The sequence below is a fragment of the Gobio gobio genome (genome assembly GCF_949357685.1).
Source record: "Gobio gobio genome assembly, chromosome: 25".
NCBI classification, from domain to species: Eukaryota; Metazoa; Chordata; class Actinopteri; order Cypriniformes; family Gobionidae; genus Gobio; species Gobio gobio.
Genome location: NC_137121.1, coordinates 33,480,926 through 33,508,664, shown reverse-complemented (window position 1 = coordinate 33,508,664; position 27,739 = coordinate 33,480,926). Strand labels below are relative to the sequence as shown.

At 38.2% G+C, this 27,739-nt stretch overlaps 1 protein-coding gene across 2 annotated transcripts; it reads left to right on the top strand.

The window, feature by feature from the left end:
• The first annotated feature begins 67 nt into the window (after nt 1-67).
• clpxb (caseinolytic mitochondrial matrix peptidase chaperone subunit Xb) lies at nt 68-26,642 on the top strand. Of its 2 annotated transcripts, XR_013816015.1 has the most exons (16): nt 68-299; nt 511-579; nt 9,876-10,030; nt 10,115-10,235; nt 13,025-13,176; nt 13,324-13,483; nt 15,540-15,581; nt 16,387-16,563; nt 16,966-17,130; nt 20,843-20,931; nt 21,370-21,534; nt 21,608-21,910; nt 21,999-22,091; nt 22,169-22,275; nt 25,322-25,848; nt 25,924-25,958. XR_013816015.1 is itself a non-coding variant. In XM_079810090.1 (15 exons), the coding sequence occupies exons 2-15, from the start codon at nt 513-515 to the stop codon at nt 25,407-25,409; spliced, it is 1,884 nt and encodes a 627-aa protein (XP_079666216.1). In that variant the 5' UTR covers nt 68-299; nt 511-512; the 3' UTR covers nt 25,410-26,642. The 2 variants fall into 2 exon arrangements, 1 of the variants encoding a protein (XP_079666216.1); XM_079810090.1 differs by having other exon boundaries at nt 25,322-26,642.
• Nucleotides 26,643-27,739: the final 1,097 nt, after the last annotated feature.

Here is a 27,739-nt window from a genome sequence, read left to right as displayed (position 1 = left end):
TATCAGTCCTCACGCGCCCCCTGGAGGAAGAAAAACCTTACGCCTCATAGGAAACTGGCCCCGCCCCCTCGCGGTCACGTGACACAAACAGACCTGTATCTGGCTATGTACGTCACACTGACACACTTCATGACAGCAGAGGTTATATCACACTGATCAACACTAAACTTTACCGAACGTCGTTAATGAGCGCCGCGGACCCTGACTCTGGCATGAGCCCCCTGAAAGCTGTTATTCCCGCTGTTAGATTGGCCCAGTGAGAGAGACTGTGTCGGTTTGAGAGGAAACTCGGAGCTCGTGTAAGTATGTCCGCCGTCATTCACAGCAGCGCGTGCGGAGTTCGGTCGCGTAACTGCCTTCGTCACTAAAACTGTCGGTTTAAACTTCACAGCGAAGAAAATATCAGTTTCAGGCCTTGTCATGATTAATAACGATGTCTGTCAGCACTCCGACACTACTTTATGTGTATTTGTCCAAGTTTATAAGTAATACGTGTATTTTTCTCATCAGATATGCTCTTAAATATGTCCTGTTCATGCAGACCTGCAGCGAGGGTGATTATAAAGTCCGTTCATAAAGGTGAGTGAGCCATAAACACATCAAAATATACTAATACATAATATCTGTCACGGCACATATTCATCACTGGCCTGACTTACAGCCTGACTTACAGTTTCCAGTTCCAAGGTTTTTGTTTTGTTTTGTTAATGACAACCAGGACATATTTTAGGGTGTTTGAACAAGCCTTGTACAACGTTTTGGGAACGTTATTTTATGGTTGTAAAAAATAAAATAAAACCAAATGCGAACTTTTTTAGGAGCTTTCTGTGTTTACTGGGTCATGGGTTATGTCAAAATCCAGTGAGCTGCCTACCTAGCTAGCATTTTTGCTAACATAAAATATACAGTTTAATATACGAGACAAAAGTATTTTTTTTCGTGTAAACGTGATTTCATGTAAATAATATTATCATGTAAACGTTTTAGGGACATTTTACTTTTGAACATTTGTTTTAACATTCAAACTCTCGATTTAAAGTGCAATAATCTTTGTATAATAATTGTAGTAATTAATTGTAGCAATGCTAATGTTCAGTTTCAAGCATTTTGCCAGTCTTATACAGTATTAGATCAAAACATACTAATAAGTAATATCTGTTACAGCGCATTAATGATTGGCTCTGAAGCCTGACTAACAGTTTTTAGTTCCCAGAATTGTTTTGTATGTGTGTTATTGACAACCAGGGGAAAAAATCCTTGTGCAACGTTTTGGGAACGTTATTTTATTTTTTGGGAACGTTTTTAAAAATAAAACCAAAATCTCTTTTTTATAGGAACGTTCTGTGGGTTGTGTCAAAACCCAGCGAGCTGCCTACCTAACATAAAATAAACAGTTCAATATACGAGTTAGAGGCTGACATTTTTTCGGGAATCCGGCGGGATTGGAAACAAAATCATTATTAATCACGTGATTGGGTCGGGAGGGGAAAGTATAAGAGAGGAAGTATTTTTGAACATCAAAATAACGTTCTAGGAACATTTTATTTATTTATTTTTTATATTCAAACTCTCGATTTAAAGTGTTTTTCTGGGAATTGCAATAACCTTTGTATAATAATTGTAATAATTAAGTGTAGTAATGTTAATGTTCAGATAAAAGCATCGGATCATGGTATTTTGAGGCAATACTTCGCTCAAATATTCGATTCAAAGTATTTTCGATCCTTCAAATATCGCACTCAAATATTCAGAGTAACACTGACATGCTTGAACATTTAAATATCAGCGTGTGCATCATTGACATGCTCGAAATCTGCCTATTGCCAAGTTTCCATCCATTTTTTTCGCTGTTTTGTTATGGACGAAGTGAAAGTCTCAGTTTCGGTCCAGTTGGCCTTTTACAGATGAAATGATGTGACGTCATCCCTAAAAAAACACAGTCACATAAGTTTAGTTGTATCGCCAAAGAAATCTGCCCTTGAGTCTTTTCCACACATAATTTCGCCTATATCGCAAATTATATCGTATCTTTTGCTTCCCAAATATTTGTAAAATGCATGAGACAATTTGTATTCGCCACTTTACTGCTTAATATTTTCAGGAATAACAGGCCTATTACTAAATGAGGAAATCAGGAGAATGGTGGGACGGCTGGTCTGACTGGACTGCCTGTCTTTATGTGAAGAAGCCCATGGGTTTGGACTCATTTGTCCTGTATGCAAAATTTAAGGATCAGTAAAAAGTTTGGTCATATACGTAAGCCTTGAACAGCCAGTCAAGCCAGTCGCGGTTTGAGAACGCATGCATTCAGATCATTCAAACCAAAAACAGATATTCGTTCCGGTTTCAGAGTTCAATAACATCAAATCCATCAAAATCATCAAATCCATCAATAACATCAAATCCATCAATAAAATCAAATCCATCAATAACATCAAATCCATCAATAACATCAAATCCATCAATAAAATCAAATCCATCAAAATCATCAAATCCATCAATAACATCAAATCCATCAATAAAATCAAATCCATCAAAATCATCAAATCCATCAATAACATCAAATCCATCAAAATCATCAAATCCATCAAAAACATCAAACTTGCCTATATTGAACAGTTTTAATGGTCTATATCTGCCGTCTTAATCCTAAAAAATAGCTTTTTGGATTCAACCCACTTTATTTTTTCTAATTAGTTTGAGATACAAATATTTTACATATTAATAAATTGCATTTATAAATTATTTTATTAACATTGTGTGTGACATTTGTGATTTTCATTTGTCAAGTAGCAGATCCTGTCCATGAAATAGTGATTTTATGGCATTCATTTTATTTATTCAGTCGTAATGTTGTCTATTTGTCTTTATTTCTGGCAGCGCTAGTGAAAATAACATATTTTCTAAGTGATAGAATATATCACTATTTGCACTTAGTGCATCTATTTACACATTGTAAAAGTAGTTCTTTGCAATATGTGTAAATAGTAATTACGTGCAATTTATACTTTATTTTGACAGATACACACTATTTGCACCTCAGTGTTGTTGTACATTAACAGGATGCAATAATAACAGAGTGTAAATTATTATATTTATTAAAATGATTAAATTAATGCTGTCTTATTAGGACAATAAAGCCCTCCCTAAACCCCTAACCCTACCCAATAAATGTTTTTATTATTATTTAACATTTCGTTAGGCACTTTATCTCCACTTTTAGAAACTTTTCTTCAATTTAAATGACTTGTCATGTAGTAAATGCCTTTCCGATGGAATATGTGCTGGGAAAAGAGGGAAGAGCGAGCTCTGCAAAAGGCGGATTCGAACCCGGGTTGAACGCGTCAAAACCAAAGATCTTTAAGCCTTACGCTCTACTGACTACACCACTGAAGACGTCAAAATATCCCTGTTATATTTTTAATCTTGTTTTTCCCAAACAGGCATTGTTGGGCGGAGCTAGTGTGAATAGCACATGCCAACAGGGCGCGTTATTATTATTATTATTATGTTATTTGCACTTGCACTTGATATTTTTGTCAGTATTAGAAACTCCAACAGCCTTCCTTCCATTTTTAGGTTTAGTTATTTTTGACGAGCTGCAGAGATTGGCACTATTATTGTCCTCATCCATTTTAAAAACAAAACTTTATTCTATATTATTGAACTGTCTACATCAAATTATTTTATTATTTCAAGTGTCATGTTGTTTGTACTTCGTTATACAGATTATTTAGATCAATACTTGATCAAGCAATTTTTCTGATCAACTTTTATTAGGTAAACAGACAAAATTACTGTCATGTGTCTTATTCTTACCAATAGTAATACAATAATTTAATATACAATTTAATAATATGAATTTAATAGATTTAATGCGCACAGACAAACTTTAACGGGAGCAATGCCACCAAGCAAAGAACGGCTAATTCTGTCATGTGACACCACATTTATTTGCGTTAAAGCGTCTTTCCTCTACGGAAAAAGTGTTTCCAAACTATTTTTTTGCGGCATTTGAAGTATCGACAGAATTTATATGCTAAAGTTAAACGGAAAAATATTTATTTGCAAAAAATGACAGATAATTGGCATTTTTGTCAGCTATATCGGTAAACATTTTGATGCGCTAAACCTTTTTTTGCTAAAAAATCCTTGAATGGAAAGCTGGCTCATGATAGCCATGACAGGATGTCTAGACAGGCTGAGGCAGCTCTACATTTTTAAACTCAGCCAGCACAATATAAACAAACAGACAGTGTGTTATTATTATAATTCATACATTCATTACGACTAATGTTTACATCACAGTATTAGTGGTGTTTCTTAAAGGGACAGTTCACCCCAAGATGAATATCTGTCATCATTTACTCTCCCTCAAGTTGATCCAGACCTGTGTGAGTTTCTTTGTTCTGCTGTTATAATGTTCATAACAAAAAAATCTCGCCTCCCATTGACTTCCATAGTAGGGGAAAAATACATTATACATATAATTCATACAGGTCTGGACCCACTTGAGTGTGACTAAATGATGACTATCTCTTTAAATAGGGTCCAATTTGATTGATTTTGTGTTTTCACAGTCGTTTTCACGATTGTTATGTTTTCATGACCTTTGTCCGTGTTTGAGGTGATGATTGTCGCATCAATAACAAACAAGTACACGATGTTACAATGGTGTTTAAACCAGTGGTACTCTGTGTGAAATTAATACACTTTAGCATACTTAAAAAAAAAAAAAAAACATTTTGGTAGTAACACTTTAAAAAACTACATGTGTTTTTGGACCCTTATTTGGATGCTATTTACAATTGAATGAAAATGCATTATAGTTTAAATCTAAATTAAATGCACGCTTGTTGACCCACTTATCTTTATATATAGTTTCATATTTACTGTTATTTCCTTTAAATTATGTAACCATGATTTAAAATGTACTTGAAAATAAAACGTTTAATTTGACATTGTAAAGTGCACTTTTTAAAAAGACTACTTAAGTCATGAAAGTGCACTCTCTTCAGTGCTCTTAAGTGGCCTTTTACTGCATTAGTATTATATTTACTGCGAGTAAATATACTTCCACATTCACATACAAGTGCACATTCAATACGACTAAGCAAAACTTTGTGAAGGGGCCCCAGTCAGTGCATCCTTAAAAAACCCAGAATTTCCATAAACTTAATGCTGCGTTCACACCGAACGCGAATAGAGCGTCTGGCGCGAGTGATTTCCATGTTAAGTCAATGGAAAGGCGCGTTGACGCTCGTCTGGAGGTCCTGCGGCGCGATACACGTGTTTCGCGCCGCGTGATGGACGCGATTCCGCCTCGTTAACGCTTACAGTTCGAATTGAGTGTCTTGCACATTATGCGAGTCGTGCTTTTTGTGCATTCACGCTTTTGAAGCGAATTTGCGTGTGACGCCCGAGTTGAAAAATCTGAACTTTGGCGTCAATTCACGCCGCGTTAACCAATCAGGAGCCTGCTCGCTGCGGTCACGTGGTAAAGTGACGTGATGAGAAACCTGCATTCATTAAAAATACTCCTATTGTGTCACAATTTAGTTTTAAGACTTTTTCAGGTGGGAATGTAGTTGTTTAAAGCTCAAATCGGTGGTTTATTTATAAAGAGAGCGCCTATTTAAAAAAATAATCTTGTGTTTTTGGAGTTGTGAGACCCAGGCGATCAGCGGACGCTCAGCGCTCAACCCCGGCGAGAGCAGCCTTTCCTCGGCCAGTCCTTCTGCCGTCTGCCGCTGGCTCTGATGTCCTGTAGTGGTTCGTGTTGTGTGGATCTAACGGGCGATCTTTGATGTCATGAATCTATCATTTGTTGTCTGCCAAATCGTTTTGACTGAGAGCAAAGAGAAGTTTCATAACTTTATTTTTTTAGGATATTTAAATATAAATGCAGTGAAGATAATGTAGGCGTTGCCTGGACCACATTTGTGTGGCTATTAATGTTTAATATATATTTTTAATGAAAATGAAAAGAGGCAGAGTGTTGTTTTATGACATATTTCTCCTGGAGTGCCTTGAACCCGCGTCTATTTTGCTTCAAACGCTCGATTTCTACGCGTGTCCAATTCGCCGCGGATGCGCGAATGGATTCACAATGTTCACGCGTCAAACTAGACGCGATTTTGACGCTCTATTTGCGTTTGGTGTGAACGCAGCATAAGTAATAACTAAAATGGTTTTCATTATGCAAGTGCACTGGCAGTTTTCTACAATCACATTACTTGCATGAACGCAATTGGCTAGCATCTGCTCTAGGGTATTTGCATAGGGCGATCTGATTGGATGATGCCTGCGTTGGGGCTTGAAAAGTTGAGAAATCTTCAACTTTTGCCGCTTGCAATGCGATAGAACCCACAATTCAGTTCAGCAAAGCCTGACGTCACCCATTTAAAGTAAATGAGAAGCGTTACCGCCGACGCCCCGTGTGAATTAAAACATCAAGGAAACAAACTTCAAGTTATGAAAAACTTATATAAATGTTGAAGGGGAAACCTGTTAAAACACGTTAAACTGGCAGTGATAGCAATTAAGTCAAATTAAAACCAAATTTTCGTTGACAGTATAATGCTTGTTTTTTTGATAGTGATGCTCCATCTAGCTTTCAGAAACACTATAACACAATTAGATTTACTAACGAGATCACAGCATGTGTAGCAACTCATAATGTAATAAGTATTACATTATTATTGTAATAAAATGTTCATAATGTAATAATTTTCTCAATGTAATGGTAATCTGGTGGATTTTGTAGGCTGGTTAAGACTGTATTTAAAAGTGTAAAAAATTACATTAAAGAAATATCAATGCTTTATGTTTAATAACAATATAATAATTGCATGAGTATTTAAATCTGTTGCATTTCACAGGTAGACTGGATTTATTTGAGATTTTTTTTAAATGTACTGTAAAGGGATACTAATATTTTTTTGTTTTAAAAGCTATTACAATTATGACTATATGACACATTTATAATGTCATACTCCTCATAATGTAAAAATCATTACATCATGACCTCAAGATTTTATTATATTTTGTAATGTATATCTTATATACATTAAACCAGGGGTTTTCAAACTTTATGATGCCAAGGACCCCCAGATATGACAAACCTTTACGAGGGACCCCCTTCCTAAAATCCATCTATTTTTATGTACGAAAAAACATTTAAACTGTTAGATAAATAGTGTGACGTTATAAATACAACATATTGTTTCCCAACTTAACTTGGCTATTAATGTTGGATGTATAAACCTGAAACTTTTCAATTAAAAATTATTAAAAATGCATCTATCCATCATATAACTGCTCCACACGGCTCCGAGGGGTTAGGGTTAGGCCTTCTGAAGCGAAGTGATGCGTTTGTGTAAGAAAAAAATACATATTTAAAACTTTATAGACCAAAATAACTAGCTTCCGGCGGATTCCTCGCAGAAGCGCAGAGAATAGAGCAAAACAAACAGTCATGAATTAGATTTTAAAAGAGAAATGGCGGAAGATTTCGATATAAGAGAAGAGGGGCGAAGAGTTTGTTGCTCAGCACTATCGGCGAGAGACGTCAAAGTAGTGTTAGACCGATATATCGGGCCGATATTTGCGATTTTTACATGCATCGGCCGATACAAGGCTGCTGCATTCGCCGATATTTTTTTCAAGAGATTAAGTTAAGTGCACCTAAGCATTAAATGACTAGGTTGTAAATAATTTTAAAAGTATAAAAGTTTTAAGTATAGTACAGTCAGTGTGCACTTTATTATGATGCTTGCTTGTTGATACTGTATGCAATAGTGTAATTATTTTATTTATGCTTAAATATTTATTTTCAGAATTTAGTTTCACCACTGAACTCTTTTTTTCTTGTTCTACCTCACCTGTTTTTACTATTTGTTAAATATTGTTTTCTTTAGTTCAATACATTTTCCTTTTTTAAATTGTTATCATCCTGATCATAGTGTCATTTTTATGATGTAAATTGAGGGAGAAAAGCAGTATCGGCTCCAAATATCGGCTCAAGAAAATCGGCAGCTCGTATCGGCTAAGGCTGATGAAAAAAAATCGGCATCGGCACTAAAAAATCCATATCGGTCGATCCCTATGTCAAAGCTTAAAAATTATTTGTATAAGCAACTTTCACAATAAATGTATGCAAGCAGCGTATGCACGGTGTTAAGAAAACTGCCTTACCACCCCAGAGAGCGAGATAAAGCGGACAGGAGTGAGAAAAACTAACTAAAGATACAAAGCAAATATATACAATTCTGGAGTGGATATGGCAAGAAAAGAGAGAAACATTTAGAAATGAAACTGTTAGAATGTTAGGTCGACTTTATCCATTTTTACTTTGTCTTTTTATTCTCTGAAATGTTCTGGGGACCCCTTAGAACCTTCTGGAGGACCCCTGGGGGTCCCCGGAGCCCAGTTTGAAAACCCCTGCATTAAACCACAAATAAGAACATTTTGATTATTGATGTGTGCCAACTCGAACCGAAGGTTACGTTTCATCAAAACGAAACCCGGTGGAGACCTGGACCTGGAGTTACTGCTTTACGACTTGCTTATGAATTTATTGCTTTTTCAAGACTAAACAAGAAATTAAAATGTTAAAGTAATGCATACTTTCTTCATTCTTGGCACTTTTTTCTGTTCCAGAAGGATCGTTTAGTTTTGCAGCCATAGCCTCGTCTATATTGAATAAATATAAATCATTATTAAAAATATTGCCACAGGACTCTGCAAATGTTTAGTAGACACCGCACATATATTTGTATATGCAAGAAATATTCACATTATGGTTTAAGTGTTTGGTGCTTTATGTGTGCAGGGCTCGACATTAAGCCGTTCGGACAAGTAAATCTGTCACTCACTTGTCCGAGTAAAAAATTTGCTTGTCCGGAATTTTTTTGTGTGTGTTGTAAATATAATCTATTCTGAAGCAATATTCTCACCAGTGTTCAGTCAGCTTTGACATAATTAAATCGACATATTTGTGATATTTTTACCTTTTATAAAGGACATTTTTTTCCGTAATCTTATTAAATATAGGCTATGCTTCAGCTTTCATTTTATTTTTTTAATTTGATCTAGAAATTAAATTAGAATAAGACACTGTAGGGCTGTTACCAAATAAATTAAATAACTTACACACACACACACACGCACGCACGCACGCACGCACGCACGCACACACACACACACACACACACACACACAAATTACAACTGCATTAAATAATGTTCTGAGATTGTTTTAAATATGTTTGAATATACAAATAAGAAATGTTGGAAAGATGAAACTAAACCACCAGTAGGTGGCGCTGTGAGTCATTTGGTCATTCATTCAAACGATTCATTCAAACAGATGATTCATTCAAGAATGAGGCAGTCGTTTACGAATAGGTCATTGAATCTTTGATTCAACCGATTCATTCGAAACACTGAATCATTCAGTAACTGCACTCTTGGTTGTGTGATGTTGCTTAACTGTAGGCTATAATACGTTATAAATATAAAAACTCCACACTTTGTCATTTTAACTGTGTAGGCTATGTTAACTTAGTTTCTTTGTATGAGCGGCGCTCATTTGTGGTGATTTCTCCTCGAGAGGCGGCGCGAGCCTCAATAGCACAACCTTGTTACCGTCAGTTCATTATACATTATATATTATTATCCACTATCGATCGCCAATTACACTAAATTAATGCATAACCATTCTTGCAATTCTCTAGATATTTTTTGACGTTTCAATCATGCTCTTGTCCGGTCGGGCAAGTCAAATTCTCTTTCACTTGCCCCTTCAAAAAATCCACTTGTCCCGGACAAGCGGACAAGCGTTAATGTGGAGCCCTGTGTGTGTTTTGGTTGCAGGTTTCTCCCGTTCACATGTTCAGCTCTTCAGCCTCACCAGACCAGTGTGTGATGAAGCTCCTCTACCTCCGTTCCTGCACAGCAGAGCGTTTTCACAGACGGCAGTGTGTTTCGCCTCCAAAGAAAGCTCACCCAGAGACGGCGATGGCGGAAAGGTCGTCGCTTCATCGTTTTTGTTGCATTTACGTGAATGTTTGTTGGATGTATAACTGATGCGGTGGGATTTTGCTGTTTTGCAGAAGGCCGTCACTGAGGCGGGTGGAAAGCGGGCGTCGGGCGGCGGGGGGGCAGGGAAAGGTGGCAGTCAGATGAGGTGTCCGAAATGTGGAGATCCTTGCACACATGTGGAGACTTTTGTGTGTAAGTATCGCTCTTTCCACTGACCAGTATTTGATGAGCATTATGTGTTAATAACAACACAATTAATTACATGTAAACATTCAATTGTGCATTTGCAGTGTTGCCATTTTAAGGTTAAAAGAAAATGTCTGTTAGAAGGAAGGAGAAATCTAGTTTAAAACACACGTGCCATGTTCTTAATAATATCTCTGTGTTGGTTTTTGTAAAATGTTTATGCCATTTTTAAGAAAAGTCAATGTTGTGGTACTATGAAGTAAAAAGTAATCCCTCGCACACATACTTTCCTTAAATACATGCAAGGTTACAAATAATACCATGAATTAATAATTCATAAACCTGTTGGTTGTATCAAATGATTTTGTTGATCATGACTTTGATTTGGCATGCATTTATTTTTTTTTAAATATCAATACGCAGTGAAGGTTTTTTTTCCTGAAAAATTATTTCAAAAGATTAGCCCCTCTCACACAGCGGCGTCCTGAATTCTGTGACCGCACACATGATGGTATGACGGACGGTAGAGTTGAAATTAGGACTGGGATTAGGATTAGCTCAATACAGCAGCATCTAGGGCCACTGAATTCGGCACAACACCGATCATTTACTGTACAAATACCAGAACGATTTCCCCGGGAAATACACAAATGTGCTGTTCATACAACAGCGTTTCGTCTTTTTACCGGTAAGATACTAGGGTTGTGCCGATGGACGATATCATCGTCTGTTTGATAATCCCGCTCCCGCTTTATTAACAGCACACCCGACCCGATACCTGACAGAAACACCAATTTAATTCCATACCCGACCCGCTTAACATGAAAACCCTGACCCGCATTAAATTTCCCACACGAAGTAGACAAAAACCTTTTTTTTTTTTTACACAGAAATTACACATACTTAAGGTTACTATGTAGGAACAGAATGTCATCAAGTGTTGATTTAAGCTGAATTACAAATCCAGCACAGGAGAAGTCTCTCTCACTTGCGGCGCTTGATGCTGGGATGGCTAGGACTGATCTTGTGATCTGAGCCAAGTTGGGGAGTAAAGCTAGATGCTCCTAAATAGGCTAATGGTGCTTTCACACCAGACACGAATGAAGCGTTTCGCGCAAGTGATTTACATGTTAAGTCAATGCAAAGATGCAAATAGACATTCTGCAGTTGAAAAATCTGAACTTTGGCAGATATTTGCGCCGCGTTAACCAATCAGGACACAAAATCATACGTGGATACCCGGAGCTGTACGTACTTTATAGAAACAGGAATAAAAAGGATCTTGCTTGGAAGAAAGAGTGAGGAGGTCGGACAATCTGATAAGTTGTAAAAAAATGCTCTTTACTCAATTTGAGCTATACATAGGGTGATTTCAGGGTGACTTTTTGCCATTGAGATGCTTGCAAAAAGTGTCCCAATCACCGTGAATTGACCCTATTGAGACTGCAAGCTAGGTAAAGCCAGCAAATTGAGCTTATTCGCCGTATTTTAAAACAATCCATGTCCGCCATTTCGCAACGAGACGAGCCGCTGGCAGAAGCCCCTCTCATGACACGAATTTGCATCTGTTGTGAAGTGAATGTCACACGTGAATTAAGCGAGTAAACTCAAAATGTCCAAGCGTACAACTACGCGTGAATAGAGCGATTTATTCGCTTCATTCGCGTCTGGTGTGAATGCACCATAAGGCTTGTATTCATATTTTGAATAGATTAAATACAGAAAGCAAGCAAAGTGCGCTCCCTTTAATATAATCAATATAGCTGTCAATCAGATGCAGTGCGAGTGGCGCAGAAGCCTTTAACGGTCTGCAGACAGAGCGGGAACACAATCACGGCACTGTTTGGAAGCATCTGCCTATCACTGTGTGCCGGATTGTGTCTAAATAATCTTGGCTATTGGACCCGCAGCCCACCCCGTGTCTACCGCACGTCCAACCCGCACCCGACGCGTAAATATTATTCCACCCGTTACACCAAATGTTAACACTGTTGCTGCACTCCTGACAGATCCTCATTCACCCCTCAGATACCAAATACAGACATTGCCTGTAACAGAAATATCAGAATAGATGCTCTGATTTTAAGAAAACCATGATTTTTTTTAATTCATGATATAATACCAGAAGACAGACAAGAGATTGTAAATCCACCCCCTTCAGCAAGTTTACATAGAAATGCAATTAAAAGCAGCAGAACACATTGTAGCTTTGACGGAGCTTTATGATTGGCCCAAAGCAGACTTATTACTTCAGCGCGTTCTGACCCCGTACATGCTCATACCGGTCATCTTCATTCTTTGTTCACACATGGCATCATACTGGTAATTTACTGCTGATGTTACAACTTCTCATACCAGGAAATTGCCAGGAGTGATATACAGGTATTTCCGAAAAGGTCCTGTTTGTTCTCACATGATCTCTTAACCGGTCATTTACCGTAAAGGCTGTGTGTGTGAAAGGGGCTATTCAGGACATTTGTACCACAGTCACATTTTCGACGTTATTCCCACAATAAAATATAAACATTTGGAGTTTAAAACCAAATGCATTATAAAATGGATAAAAAATGCGATTCTTACATAAAATGTGTTTTAATTAATGAATAGATAGGACAAAGAATGAGCATCACATCATTGACCTGGACGTTTTGTTTAATTTTTGTACAATATTGAAAACTAATGGTATATGATATTAACTGCTCAAACTATGAATGTACAGATTTCCAAACGGTTCAAGTATTCATGTCTGTGCTAATACATCAACTGAATGACTGTCTTGTATTTACTCCATACAGCCTCCACACGGTTTGTGAAATGTGAAAAGTGCCACCATTTCTTTGTGGTTCTGTCTGAGACTGACTCCAAGAAAGGTTTGAATAAGGAAGCAGAGAGCGCTGAGCATGTTCAATTTGCATTAGCTCAGAAACCCCCTCCGCCTCCTAAAAAGGTACGATTCAAACACACCATACACAGTGTTGTTATTATTATTATTGCATCAAGTAAACTTCTCAAAGCCAATCCTGTGACGACTGCTCTTAGAATCGGTATCTTGGATATGCAGTAAACATCTCTTCTGTTGTCTCAACGTCTTTAGATCTATGCCTACCTTGACAAATTTGTTGTTGGCCAGTCGTATGCCAAGAAAGTGTTGTCGGTTGCCGTCTATAATCATTACAAACGGATCTACAAAAACCTCCCACCAGTGGGCCAAAAGCAAGCGGAAACAGAGAAACAGAGTTCCCTCTCTCCCAGAGGTTTGTATTTTATCAGGAATCAATATATAAATGCTGTAAAAATTGTTATTCATGAGAAGTTACTGTTAAATGTTTCCACTAATTTTAGTCTTTTGACAGCAGTATGTTTTTTAAAAAGGTATTTAAAATTAACCTTCACTCAATTCACCCTTAATCAAATTAAAGCCTTAAAAGTAAAGCCTTAAAAAGACCAGCAGGGAGGTGTGTGTGTGTGTGTGTGTGTGTGTGTGTGTGTGTGGTCCAGGTTCACTGGGCTGGAACTCAGAGGTAATTTCCCTTCCGCTGACGAAGGGGACTCAGTCTAAACTGGTGAAAGCGCAGGATGATGGGACTCACGGTGGGGTGGTGGAAGATGAGAGAGGGAAGGAGCTCTTACTCCTCTTTGGCTGATTCATTCTGTCAAGTGCGGGTACAGCGAGATGGCAAGGACTCAAATGCAGAATGAAGCTTTATTTAAGGTCAAAAAACAAACAAAACGGAACAAAACCCACTCTGTAGGGGCAGGCGAAACAGCAGGAATCACCTGAGACTGACAGAACCGACCAACAAGACAGAAAAACACTAGTGCTGCGTCCCGATTCGCCTACTTATACTACGACCTAAAAGTATGTACTCTTTTTGTGAAGACAAAAGTACATACTTTTGAGTGTGTAGCAGAAGAGTATGCAAGCTTTGGGACAAACTACTTCATCATCTTTAACGGACTCTGTGCGTCCCGTCACCGTTTAAACTGCCCTGTCAATCATCGTCACAGTTCAAATCCTCCACATTCAATTTCATTTCCTACCATATCGGAGAGAAATGCAGTCGCATGTTGATCTGCCTTTCGTGGGTCTTTAATGCAGAGACTCCTCTCATGTGTTTGCAAAGTTAATGGCCAAAAGTATCATTACAAAAGTTCTCAGTGCTGCTGAAGGTGAAATATAATGTGGATAATATTGTATAAATATCTTTTCGTCAGGTTAAATACTCAAAACACTTTATCTAATCCTCTCCACTTAACCGTCAGACTCGCATAACCGTCATGTTTGTAGTTTTTTAACACTTTTTATCCGCGTTTGTAGTTCTAATCGAATCCTCGTCCATCTCGCAATGGGTTGTGGGAAATATCAGCCGTCAGAGTGCGCATCGATCTGCACTTCGGATTCTGACCGGAAATAGTAAACCATCCGGGAATCTTTGGAATACTTTTTTCAACATACTACGATTTGGGACATACTAATTATTTTTTCGAATACTATTTAGTACGGATAGTATGCGAATTGGGACGCAGCAAAGGAGATTAAATAGGGCAGGTAACGAGGGAGGGCAGGTGGGGCAAATAAACCAATGACCGGGTAACAAGGGGGGCGGGGCCAAAACTAAAGACTCACAGAAGAGCACATGGCACAACGAAACAAACAAAGCGCCATGTGCATATGCCCCACCTGTCCGCCCTCGTTACCTGCCTTGTTTCCTTCCCTTCAGTTCGGCTCCTCATGCCGTCACCCATTCAGAGTAAACGAGAAGCGTTAACGCCCCCTGCGCATCACATGACACAGCTCTGACAAACACAAGACTGACAGAAGAGCACATGACCAACACACTCACTCATCCGCCACCTGCCCAGACAGAAAACAACACCAATCAGGGGACAGGACCCTGGCTGATCATTACAATTTAAAATCACTCTTTAAATATATTTTAAAATGTAGTTTATTCCTGTGATCACGTGACCCTTCAGAAATCAATCTAATATGCTGATTTGCTGCTCAAGAAACATTTATGATTATTATCTGTGTTGAAAACCGTCGAGCTGCTTCATATTTTTGTGAAGGATCCAGGATTCTTTGATGAATTGAAAGTCCAAGCAGGATTTATTTAAAATAGATTTATTTTTTGTAACAATGCAATGCAATATTTGAACCCATAGCTTCCCTAGTCTCCAGCTCACGGATCAGTGGCATCTGTGTTGTTTCTAGGCAGCTAACGGTGTCTGAACTTTCCCCTACTGTCACTGTTACACAACTCATTTTGTGCTGTTGTTGTGGTAATTTGACCTTCCTTCTCTCTGTAGAATTAGAGATCAGAAGACGTGAAGATGAATACCGGTTTACAAGTAAGTGATTCTTTAGTGTTCTTCACTTTTACATAAAAGAATGTATCAGAGGAAACACCTTGGAGTGACTTTGGCTTTGATTTATTCAAACATTGAAAGACCCGACATGACTCCAGGTTTATGTCCACATATCAACATTCTGTGCTCCAGGATCAGTCGGGCTCATCGCTGACCTCCAGAAAGTTGGAAAAAGTAGCACAATGACCTAGTTACTGTCTGTACTTGGCCAGCACACGGTCTGCCCATTCTGATTTCACACTGGGCCTCGAACCGACTGCTTCTTATTTATAGTGTGGACTTGGGCCTCCGGTCTGGACACGGGCTGGAAACTGGGCCCTTCTGATGACTGATCATTATTTGGTTTGCGTAACAGTGACAGCTAGCATAGCTTAGACCCTGAGATATGAAATAAAGATAAAAAAGTGATGAATTTGTGAAAAATAGATTCTAAATTACGATATTTATCAAATAAATGTTTGCCCAAAATTAATAACTGTCATTTTTTCCTTCCATAAGATACTATTAGATATTTTGTAAAATGTAAAAAGATTTTAAAACCTTTTTTCCCCTCAGAAGATAAAAATAGCTCATTCCACACTCGACCAAAAGTAGACGTTTGAGGAAACAAAATCTGGGCCCATCTGTGTTTGATTACTTCATATTTTTAGAGATTTCTCCCACAGGAGTTCCGGGATAAAGCAGCTTTGACAGCACAATTCCTGCGGAGTCATGTCGCTTTTGTGTGTTTAAATAAACAGCAGATGCTTTACTGGATTGAGATGAAGTGGTGCTGCTGTTCTTTCAGAGCTGCTTCAGATCGCCGGCATCAGTCCCCATGGCAACGCTCTGGGTGCATCTGTGCAGCAGCAGACCAATCAGCAAGCTCCGCAAGACAAAAGGGGCGGGGAAGTGCTTGACGCCACCCACACCGATATCAAACTGGAGAAAAGCAACATTGTGCTACTGGGACCTACTGGATCAGGTTAGTACAGGTTTTCCTCAAAACACTTTGGCCCATTTTTACAATATTTGGTGCACTGCCTCTTGTGGACGTCCTGAAGGGACGCCTAAACTTTAATGGCTATTGATAAATATTTATCCAATTTATATTTTAGTGCGAACATCATGAAAATACCAAGAATTCACGCCAAAAATGAAAATGTTTTGAAGCATAAAGCATGAAATTTTAGCCTTTTTAATTCCATTAAGACCCCCCCCCCCCCCCCCCTCCATTCTGACAATATTCAAGCTATGCAAGTAAAATAATGACAAATGTATTTGAAACAAAAGCTTGGATGGATCAAATGTTTGCTCATTTTAATGTGTCTTGAAGCTCGACATTTTGCTAATCTTGACATGATATTGTTCACATTCAACACTGCAGGTAAAACCCTGCTGGCTCAGACTCTGGCTAAATGCTTGGATGTGCCCTTCGCCATCTGCGACTGCACCACCCTGACCCAGGCGGGGTATGTGGGCGAGGACATTGAATCTGTCATTGCCAAACTTCTGCAGGACGCCAACTACTCGGTGGAGAAAGCCCAGCAAGGTCAGACTCTCAGACTTCAGAGTTTCAAACACGTGACAACATGACACTGTTTTCAACTAAAAACTTTTGAATTCATTTTGGCCGTTCATTTGCCCCAGTGGTTCCCATACTTTAGAGGGTTGGGGCAGTCGTGGCCTAATGTTAGAGAGTCGGACTTGTAACCTGAAGGTTGCGGGTTCGAGTCTCAGGTCCGGCAGGAATTGTCAGTGGGGGAGTGAATAACCAGCGCTCTCCTCCACCCTCAAGTGAGACCCTTGAGCAAGGCACTGCTCCCGCAGCAATATCGTTGCCCACTGCTCTGGGTGTGTGTTCACGGTGTGTGTGTGTGTGCACTGGGATGAGTGAAATGCTGAGCACAAATTCCAAGTATGGGTCACCAAACTTTACCCCCTGAGGTGTTTAACATCCTTCTGTGTACCCCCTCTCTTCCTCTTCGACTGCAGACAATATTTCCCCCCTTAAATTGATTTTCAGATGCATTTTTTGCCTTTTATAAGGCAAAGTTTTTAACCCCATTAGGGATGTGCCATATCATACTGTCCACGATAACACCGGTATACATTTGTACATGATAAAAAAGTGTCATCTCGCGATATCAATGACGTCCAGCCAATCAGAATCGAATATTTAGACAGTACATGGCATAAATTACTTTGGGTTATTGTTACACTAAAGTGTTAAGAAGTTGTGTTATACTTTACTTAAAGGGTTAGTTCACCCAAAAATGAAAATTCTGTCATTAATTCCTCACCCTCATGTCGTTGGACACCCGTAAGATCTCCGTTCATATTCGGAACACAAATGAAGATATTTTAGTGTAAAGCTGATGGCTGAGAAAGGCTTCAGATAGGCCTCCATTGGCATTCAGTACATTCACACTTCCAAGATCCATAAAAGGCACTTAAAACGTTGTTACAAAGTCCATCTCACCACAGTGGCTCTACAATAATTTTACGATGCGACGACAATAGTTTTTGTGCGCAAAAAAAACTCAAAATAACACCTTTATCCAGCTTGTTCTTGTCTTCCGTGTGTGCCTCCACGACGCATGCGCGAGAATATGACGTAGCGCCGGCGTTCGGACACATGACCCAGAAGGGATTTGTTCACAAGCAGAGGAAGACGCGCGTATCTAAGCTGTTGGATTCTACATTGATCGTGCTTTAGGTCTCGGCGTAGTTCTCAAAATGGGGCTTAAGTGTGTATTTCATGGATTCCCGAACGCCGGCGCTACGTCATATTCTCGCGCATGCGTCGTGGAGGCACACACGGAAGACAAGAACAAGCTGGATAAAAGCGTTATTTTGATTTTTTTTTTGCGCACAAAAACTATTGTCGTCACATCGTAAAATTATTGTAGAGCCACTGTGGTGAGATGGACTTTGTAACAACGTTTTAAGTGCCTTTCATGGATCTTGGAAGTGTGAATGTACTGAATGCCAATGGAGGCCTATCTGAAGCCTTTCTCAGCATCAGCTTTCAACAAAAATATCTTCATTTGTGTTCCGAATATGAACGGAGGTCTTACGGGTGTCGAACGACATGAGGGTGAGGAATTAATGACAGAATTTTCATTTTTGGGTGAACTAACCCTTTAAGATTTCCTGTGAAAACACTCCCAACTCGTACCAAGGCTACTTTTTTTTTACTTTGCTTTCATTTGACTCGTGCTGTGTGACTGTAAAGCTGCCGCCACCTTATGACAATACTTTTACACTTGGAATCAAGTATTCTCTCATCAATGACAGGAGCTCTTTGGAAAAGGATGGAAAATGCCCTTCATTTTGTTTGCACTAATAAATGCTGCTGCCTACCAGCTGCAATCAGCAATTCTATATAGTCATAAATATCATTATCGCAAATATTCTTGAAATATTGTGATATAATTTTTAGGCTTTATCGTACCTAAACCCCATTAATTCTGTCAAATTCTAAAAATTCTCTTAATTTATTTATGTATATAGTAAATAAAGCAATAAATTAAATTAATGTCAGTCAATTCAAGTTTTTAAATAAAAATGTTCAATGGAGAAATATGAAACGATGGTAAAAACGAAGTAATACTTTTAAACATTAACCCCTTTAAACCCATAATAATCAAATTATTAAGCAACCACTGAATGGATTAACACAAAATATGTATCATCTTAAAGCTTAATGCATCTAACCATCAACTCTTAATGAGTGCTGAGTCGTCCCTCTAAACCAGAGTTCACCGCCAGTGGGCGCCACCTAGCTACGGAAAAAATTATCATATTTTTTCCAAACTACTGCCTTGATCAACACAAAATAGGTGTAATTTGAGTGTTTAGAGTCTGAACTCTACAGTGCACACCAATTTGGTGAACTCTCCTAAGTAGTGCTGAGTTATTTGCTGATAAAAAAAGTGTTCTTATGAAATATTTGTACTATAATTTATGAAATATTTGTACTATGTACAAAAACATCACACAGCTGAGAGACAGGCATGTGTCATTTGAAAGGTCTCAAGGCGTATAATACAACAAACAATTGTTTTAAGTGAACTTGAGTGAGTTTTTGTACGTGAAGTCCCGCAAGATCCATATGTAAATAATATATGGATGTGAATTCCCCTTGAGTTTCAAACAATACCAACCTTTTGACTCTACCTTTTTTGTTTGTTGAACTGTTGTATAAGATCAGTCACACAAATTCATATAATATGTGATCAACATTAAAAACATGGATATATGTTTCTGTATCCAATAGAGTTTGAGTCTTAAATCGATCTCTATGCACAGTCCGTGTCTATATTTGTTCTTCATGTTAGTAAGTGATAAATCCCCACTTTTACAAAGGTATATTGTTGAAAACGGCAGTATTGTAGGGCGATTAGCTAAGGCAGCTATTATCATGAGCACGCTGCTTGTGTGGATGCAGTCGGTTTTAACCTCTATAGATGATTGGATATCATGTATTTGACTTTTTACAGCTCTACAATGTTCCCATTTTTATACTAGATGTGGCATTTTGCATGTTGGAAATAAATGCTTGATTTTAATGTTAATTAATGGATTAAATTAATGGCAAAACTCAGCATTTTGTTAGCGTCACCTAACAAAAGTCTGTCACCTCACGTTCCCCAGTTTGGGAACCACTTATTGACACAAAAATAGCATTTTGGATATCTAACCCACTTTTGAAAACAGGTTTCAAAGTGCAAGTTTTTGAAAACAACCGTTATTGTCTCTGTGTAAATTACAAAAACGCCAATTTGGAAACAGTGACTTCATGCGCATGTGTATTATGTGTTCAGTCTATAGGTGCGTAGTGTTTCTTTACAAAGCGGAATCGCCAACTACTGGCCTGCATGAATAATAGTGTCGACTAGTTTTGTTGTTTTCATGAATCCGTATGAGTATGAGATTTAATTGGTGTGCATTAGAGAAGGTATTTCAAAAAATGTGTACTGGAGAATGGTTTCATGGAGCTGAAGGTATTTTTGTAACGTTGTACATTTATGTTCTGCATTCCAGTGAAGCAAGGACACTAAAATACTGCCGCCCAACTCTAAAAAAACATAATTTAATAAGCAATGTCATATTCTTTCGTTATGAGGAACAGAAGTTAACAAATATAAAACGCCTCCATCACTGAAGCATTTTGATTCCTCTTTCCATGTGAACTTATTTTTTTAAATTAACCCTTTCCAGTCGGAGGTCTGTGATTCGTCTTTCCCGTTCTTTTGCAGGCATAGTGTTCCTGGATGAGGTGGATAAGATCGGCAGCGTGCCTGGAATTCATCAGCTGAGAGATGTCGGGGGGGAAGGAGTTCAGCAGGTGTGATTTATATTTCAACCACATTCATCTCTCTCAGAGCTGTGTGTCGCTGGCCTACTGAACTACTTCACACTGCTGGAAATCTCTGTCTGATCGTACAATCAGGAATGTTGAGTAAAGTAATCCATGTGCAACTAATGATATACAAGTCAAATTTATTTATGTAGCTATTGGTTAACTCATCATCACATTGCATCCAAATCTAAAGAGCTGCGAGCAAAATAAACAACAGAATATTGTGTTGGTCAGTTGGATTTCTCTTCCACACAACCTGTAGCTTAAAGGGCTAATCCTTCTCAAGTGGTCAGAGTAGGACAGACGGAAGAATCTAGTGATTGACTGTGCAAGAGAAAGTTCAAGCTGAATTATATTTCTGTAGTGTGTAATTTCTGTCATTATTGTCAGATTGTCGACGTTGAAGTTTGTGTGTGTCTGCAGGGTTTGCTGAAATTGCTCGAGGGAACAATCGTTAGTGTTCCAGAGAAGAACAGCAGGAAGTTGAGAGGAGAGACCGTACAAGTGGACACAACCAACATCCTGTTTGTGGCATCAGGTGCTTTCAACGGGCTGGACCGAATCATCAGCCGTAGGAAGAATGAAAAGGTGATTTTATTTGCAGGTTGTTCAACGTTTATTCGACTCTCAGGATGTTATAGTTTCTTCTTGTCCCCTACAGTATCTTGGTTTCGGGACGCCCTCTAATATGGGCAAAGGGCGTAGAGCTGCAGCAGCTGCCGATCTGGCCAACAGTTCAGGGAGTGATGTGGACGCAATGGCAGAGATCGAGGAAAAGGACCGGCTCCTGCGGCACGTCGAAGCACGGGACCTCATCGAGTTCGGCATGATCCCAGAGTTTGTGGGCCGTCTGCCTGTGGTGGTCCCACTGCACAGTCTGGACGAGGAGATGCTGGTGCAGATTCTGACAGAGCCTCGTAACGCAGTGGTCCCTCAGTATCAGGCCCTCTTCAGTATGGATAAAGTATGTATATCACGCACGTACATAAGCTGACGTTATGGGCACTAGTAAATCTAGTTATTCATCTTCTGGTTTTGTGTGTTTTTGCCAGTGTGAGCTGAGTGTAACCCCAGATGCGTTAAGGGCAATTGCCCGTTTTGCACTGGAACGGAAGACGGGAGCCAGGGGTCTCCGCTCCATCATGGTAAACAACAGAACACATTCATCTAGTCATGAATGTTCTTCCAGTGTCTCTGATGTGTGTAATCTCTGGTCATTCAGGAGAAGCTCTTGCTGGAGCCCATGTTTGAGGTGCCTCAATCTGACATCATTGCTGTGGAACTGACTAAGGATGTGGTCCAGGGCAAGTGTGAACCACGCTACATTAGGTACAGCGACCTTTTTACATGGACTACCATTTTAATTAGTCTTGTTAATCACTATGTTAGCATTTATTATAAAAGGAATATTTCACCCAAACATTCCTATCAATGTTCCATGAAAAAATACAGCAATAAATCGCCCTTATGAGGAGGGCTGCCCCCTAATAGTCGATATTAGACAAGAAGAGGCTTAGTCGAGCAAAATTGGTTTATGTAGTTGGTTAGTCAGAGAAAAAACTAATACTCTACAGTGGCTAAGTAACACAGTCCGTTAACGGTATGTCGGGCAGGAAATCCAAACGTTTGCCTATCATCCATCGACCTCAAATATAGCTTATCATTTATAACATGTTAGTAGTATCAGCTTTACATGGTCACTCGCTCTAACGTTATCCTAGATAAATGTGCACTATTATTAGGCGCATATCCAAGTGTTTGTGTTTGTGTGGAAGCTGAAGTATTAGCGCACTTACTGTACGACTGGAGGCACTGGCATTTTTTTCTTAATAACAGCGGAAACAACTTAAATTCGCATTATCTGCTGAAAGAGCCACAACCACCAGGGAATACCGTTTCCATGAAAGGGTGCACATGGTCTAAGCAATGCTTAGGTAGGTGGTGTGTGTCAAAGTAACATCCACATGGATGGAGGACCCAAGGTTTCCCAGCAGAACATTGCCCAAAGCATCACTGCCTCTGCCGCCACGCCTTCTTCCCATAGTGCAGCTGGTGCCTTGTGTTCCCCAGGTAAGAGACGCACACACACCCGGCCATCCACGTGATGTAATAGAAAACGTGATTCATCAGACCAGGCCACCTTCTTCCATTGCTCTGTGGTCCAGTTCTGATGCTCACGTGCCACTGTTGGTGCTTTGGGCGGGGTCAGGGGTCAGCATGGGCACCCTGACTGATCTGCGGCTGTGCCGCCCCATACACAACAAACTGAGATGCTCTGTGTATTCTGACACCTTTCTATCAGAACCAGCATTAACTTCTTGAGCAGTTTGAGCTCCAGTAGCTCGTCTGTTTGATCAAACCACACAGGCCAGCCTTCGCTCCCCACGGGCATCAATGAGCCTCGGCCGCCCATGACCCTGTGGCCGGTTCTCCACTGTTCCTTCCTTGGAGCACTTTTGATAGAGACTGACCACTGCAGACCGGGAACACCCCACAAGAGCTGCAGTTTTGGAGATGCTCTGACCCAGTCGTCTAGCCGTCACAATCTGGCCCTTGTCAAACTCGCACAAATCCTTACGCTTGCCCATTTTTCTGCTTCTAACACATCAACTTTGAGAACAAAATGTTCACTTGCTGCCTAATATATCCCACCCACTAACAGGTGATGAAGAGATAATCAGTGTTATTCACTTCACCTGTCATAATGTTATGCCTGATTGGTGTGTGCGCATATATATATATATATATATATATATATATATATATATATATATATATATCATGAAATGTCAACTTTTAAACTAACCAATTCGAAAACAAGTGATGTAATTCGCATGAAAAGTGCATTTATTTCTAAATAGCGGAGATGAGTCAGCATTGTGAAATTCATCTTTGCAGTGACACTGACTCTCTAGTTTATTAATAAACAAGTAAAACGTCTCCTTGCTATGTTTTCCAACACATTCATAATGATTACTTATGCAGGTACTTTTCGTATTCAACATATATTACTATTAGTGCTGTCCAAAATTAACGAGTTAACGCGGGCGATTAATTTTTTCCGTTTAAAAATATTGAACTCAATTAATGCAGCATCCGTTTTTATATCCATTTTTACCCAGCGTTACATTATATGATCACGCTCTTATCCATGTAAATGCTTTTAAACAATCTAAGCACGACAAGACACAAGAGAACGCGCTGTATGTCAATGTCCTGTCTGTGTGTGTGTGTGCGTCTCAATCCGCTCCCTAGTTCAGTAGTCAGGGCACTGATCAGGGATCAGCCACATTCATGTACACGATATACTGATTCACCAGGAAGCTAGGGAGCTGACACACACACACACACACACGCCAGTCTCGTGCACACATCCAGTTCTATTTTGCTCATGAACAAACAATAACAACAACACAGAGAATTTTGCCAAAATGCAGTTGTGTGGAGTATTCTCATATTAGGAGTCTTAAATGAGTTAAACAACGTCTTAAATGAACTTGTGATTTAAATGATCCGCGTCATGTTCAGCAGCGGCCGATCTTAAAGTGACAGCAGCACTGATGATGCCTGTCATTAATATTCATCAAAAAACAACGGGAACAGGGAAAAGTGTAGCTTTAATGATGATTAATCTATATTTCATTTAGTATTTATGCAGTTAAGAAAGGGGTTTATAACTTTATTTAATTTCTGTGTAGGCTCTGTCTAACAGGGAAGGCCATGGGTAAATATAACATTTATTATAATGGGTTTATATGGGTAAAGTCTAATAAATGTTGAAATCGGCAGCTTTCAGTTCTATTGTAATATAACGTCATTAATGTTTCATAGAGACATCAGTGATACTGGCCTTCATTCATAAAAAGATGCCATTACAACACATATTTAAAATATGCTGTCTTTAAATTCATTCATTTGGAGAGTTACTGAAATTATTACAATATCAAAATATAAAAAACTGCGATTAATCGTGATTAATTACAGAAAAAAATGTGATTAATTTGTTTTACTTACTATATATATTAAACTCTTTATGATTTAGTATTCCTCCTAGTATATTTTTAAGTAATTAAATGAATATAAACGTGCGATTTAGTCGATTAATGGCTTGAATGAACGACTACTAGTCGACTAGAAAAATCTTAAATCGGAGGCAGCCCTACTTATGACCCTTTTAGTTCTTCAAATCACTTTGTAGATCAGCAACTACTGCGATATATCTTCAACAATTCATTCATTCGTCCTCGAGCATGAACTATCTATGAGTGATTCTGTCATTTGACTCTTTAATATGTCATGTCGGTAGCCCCCATAGTCAGTTTCTGAGTCTAAGCATGTGCAGATAAACGTTGATGTTTGTGTGTCTGTGATCCAGAGCTCCTCCTAAAGAAACCGAGGAAGAGTTTGACCCGGCCGCTGAGGAAGACAACTGGCTCAGACACGCCGACGCCGCCAACAACTGAACGCCAGGCTAATGCTAGCACATCGTCAGGCTAACGCTAGCACATCATCGCTGTTAGACAGCACAAGGCCTCCTCATGGACTCCTTCCAGCCGGACCTAAACCCAGAGCAGCGTTGTAGGTGTTTAATGACAGCACACAGAACATTTAGTACTATTTAATAACCTAAAGAGGAAACGATATGACAGTGTTATTTAAAAAACAAACAAAAAATACACTAACATAGTAGAGCTCAAGCTTATTTTCAACCTCTGGTGATCTAAAGATAATTATTCTATACTTAAAGGGTGATTTTATTCAGTTTTTTTGCTTTTTGTTGGTTTGTGAAGATTCTAATGAAAGTATACGGATTATGTGAAATTTCAAAATGTCAAATTTTAGTATTTTTGGGTGCATAACACACCCAGCATTCAGCAGGACACACTCTGTTTTAACCATGAGGTTCAGTTCTCCAGCACACGCCTCTGTGTGTAATGTTACGTACATCTCGTTTTTAACTGTTCAGAGCTGAACCAGAGCAATGTGATAATAAACTATAAGTTGCACTCGTTTTCTATGCAGTCGCTCTGTGGTGGTCATTTCTGGTTTTGTGCGGCTCGTTTTGGTTTCTGTTTAACTCTTGGCACACAAATCTAAAGACCAGACTGTCATTTCAAGATTTCTCTGGTTTCGCTTTTGCTCTATTTTTCTGCCCGCCGTTTATTTCCACTTTAAAAACAGAAACCAAATCAGAAACTAAGCCGTAACATGACTTTTTGAGTGATGAAAATAACTTTGGAAAGTCCCTACAGAGCAAAGAAATCACATGTTCTGTGAATTAATTTGTTTTTGTTTATGGGGCAATCATGTTATTGATTGACCCCAGGGTGGCAGCGTAGAGCAACATCACTACATTAGACATTAAAGGCTTAGTTCACCCCCAAAAAGGACAATTAGCCCATCATTTCCTCCCCCTCACATCATCCTAGGTCTTCTTTCAGGCGAACACAATCTGAGTTATATCTAAAAGTCCAGGCTAATGCAAGCTTTATAATGGAGGTGAATTGTTGTCTCGTTTATGAAGTCCATAAGGTCAAGTCAGCTTTATCTCTGCAGCTCTTTCACACACAGACGCTTCAGAGCAGCTTTACACTGATGATAGGAGATGAGTTTAGTTTTAGATGAAAAGCTAAAGCTAGTTTTTGATTGATTCATTTCTGTTGTAAAAACTGATTTCAAAAGTTCAAAACGCACGTAAAAAATATATTGCACAAAATGAAAACAATAATGTAAATATTATTATTATTATTATTATAAGTGTGAATCAAAAAAATTGTATCTCATAATTTGGACTTTTAATCATAATTTAGATTTTAAGTCATGATTTTGACTTTAAATCCCAAATTTTGAATTTGTATCTCTATTCTAATCTCACAATGACTTAGCATGTCTTAGCATGAGGACTTTTAAAATCATATTTTCAACATTTCATCTTATAATTATGACTTTGCATGTTGTATTTTTGACTTTTAAAATCATATTTTTGACTTTTTATCTAATAATGAGGACTTTTAAAATCATATTTTTGACTTTTTATCTAATAATGAGGACTTTTAAAATCATATTTTTGACTTTTTATCTAATAATGAGGACTTCTAAAATCATATTTTTGACTTTTTATCTAATAATGAGGACTTTTAAAATCATATTTTTGACTTTTTATCTAATAATGAGGACTTCTAAAATCATATTTTTGACTTTTTATCTAATAATGAGGACTTTTAAAATCATATTTTTGACTTTTTATCTAATAATGATGACTTGCATGTTGTATTTTTGACTTTTAATCTCACTATTATGACTTTTAAAATCATATTTTTGACTTTATCTAATAATGAGGACTTTTAAAATCATATTTTTGACTTTTTAATCTAATAATGATGACTTTTAAAATCATATTTTCAATATTTTATCTTGTAATTATGACTTTGCATGTCGTATTTACGACTTATCTCACTATTATGACTTTTACAATCATATTTTTGACTTTTTATCTATTGAGGACTTCTAAAATCATATTTTCAACATTTTATCTTATAATTATGACTTAGCATGTCATATTTTCAACTTTTTATCTCACTATTATGACTTTTACAATCATATTTTTGACTTTTTATCTAATAATGAGGACTTTTAAAATCATATTTTTGACTTTTTATCTAATAATGAGGACTTTTAAAATCATGTTTTCAACATTTATCTTATAATTATGACAGCATGTCGTATTATCAACTTTTTATTTCACTATTATGACTTTTAAAATCATATTTTTTGATAAATGATATTTTATGAT

Bases quoted from the DNA above. Each gene is read 5' to 3' on its own strand.
- clpxb (XM_079810090.1), top strand. From the start codon at position 513: ATGCTCTTAAATATGTCCTGTTCATGCAGACCTGCAGCGAGGGTGATT. The intron at 15,582-16,386 runs GTAAGTGATTCT...CTGTTCTTTCAG, and splicing joins AGATGAATACCGGTTTACAA to AGCTGCTTCAGATCGCCGGC. The intron at 21,535-21,607 runs GTGATTTTATTT...TGTCCCCTACAG, and splicing joins GCCGTAGGAAGAATGAAAAG to TATCTTGGTTTCGGGACGCC.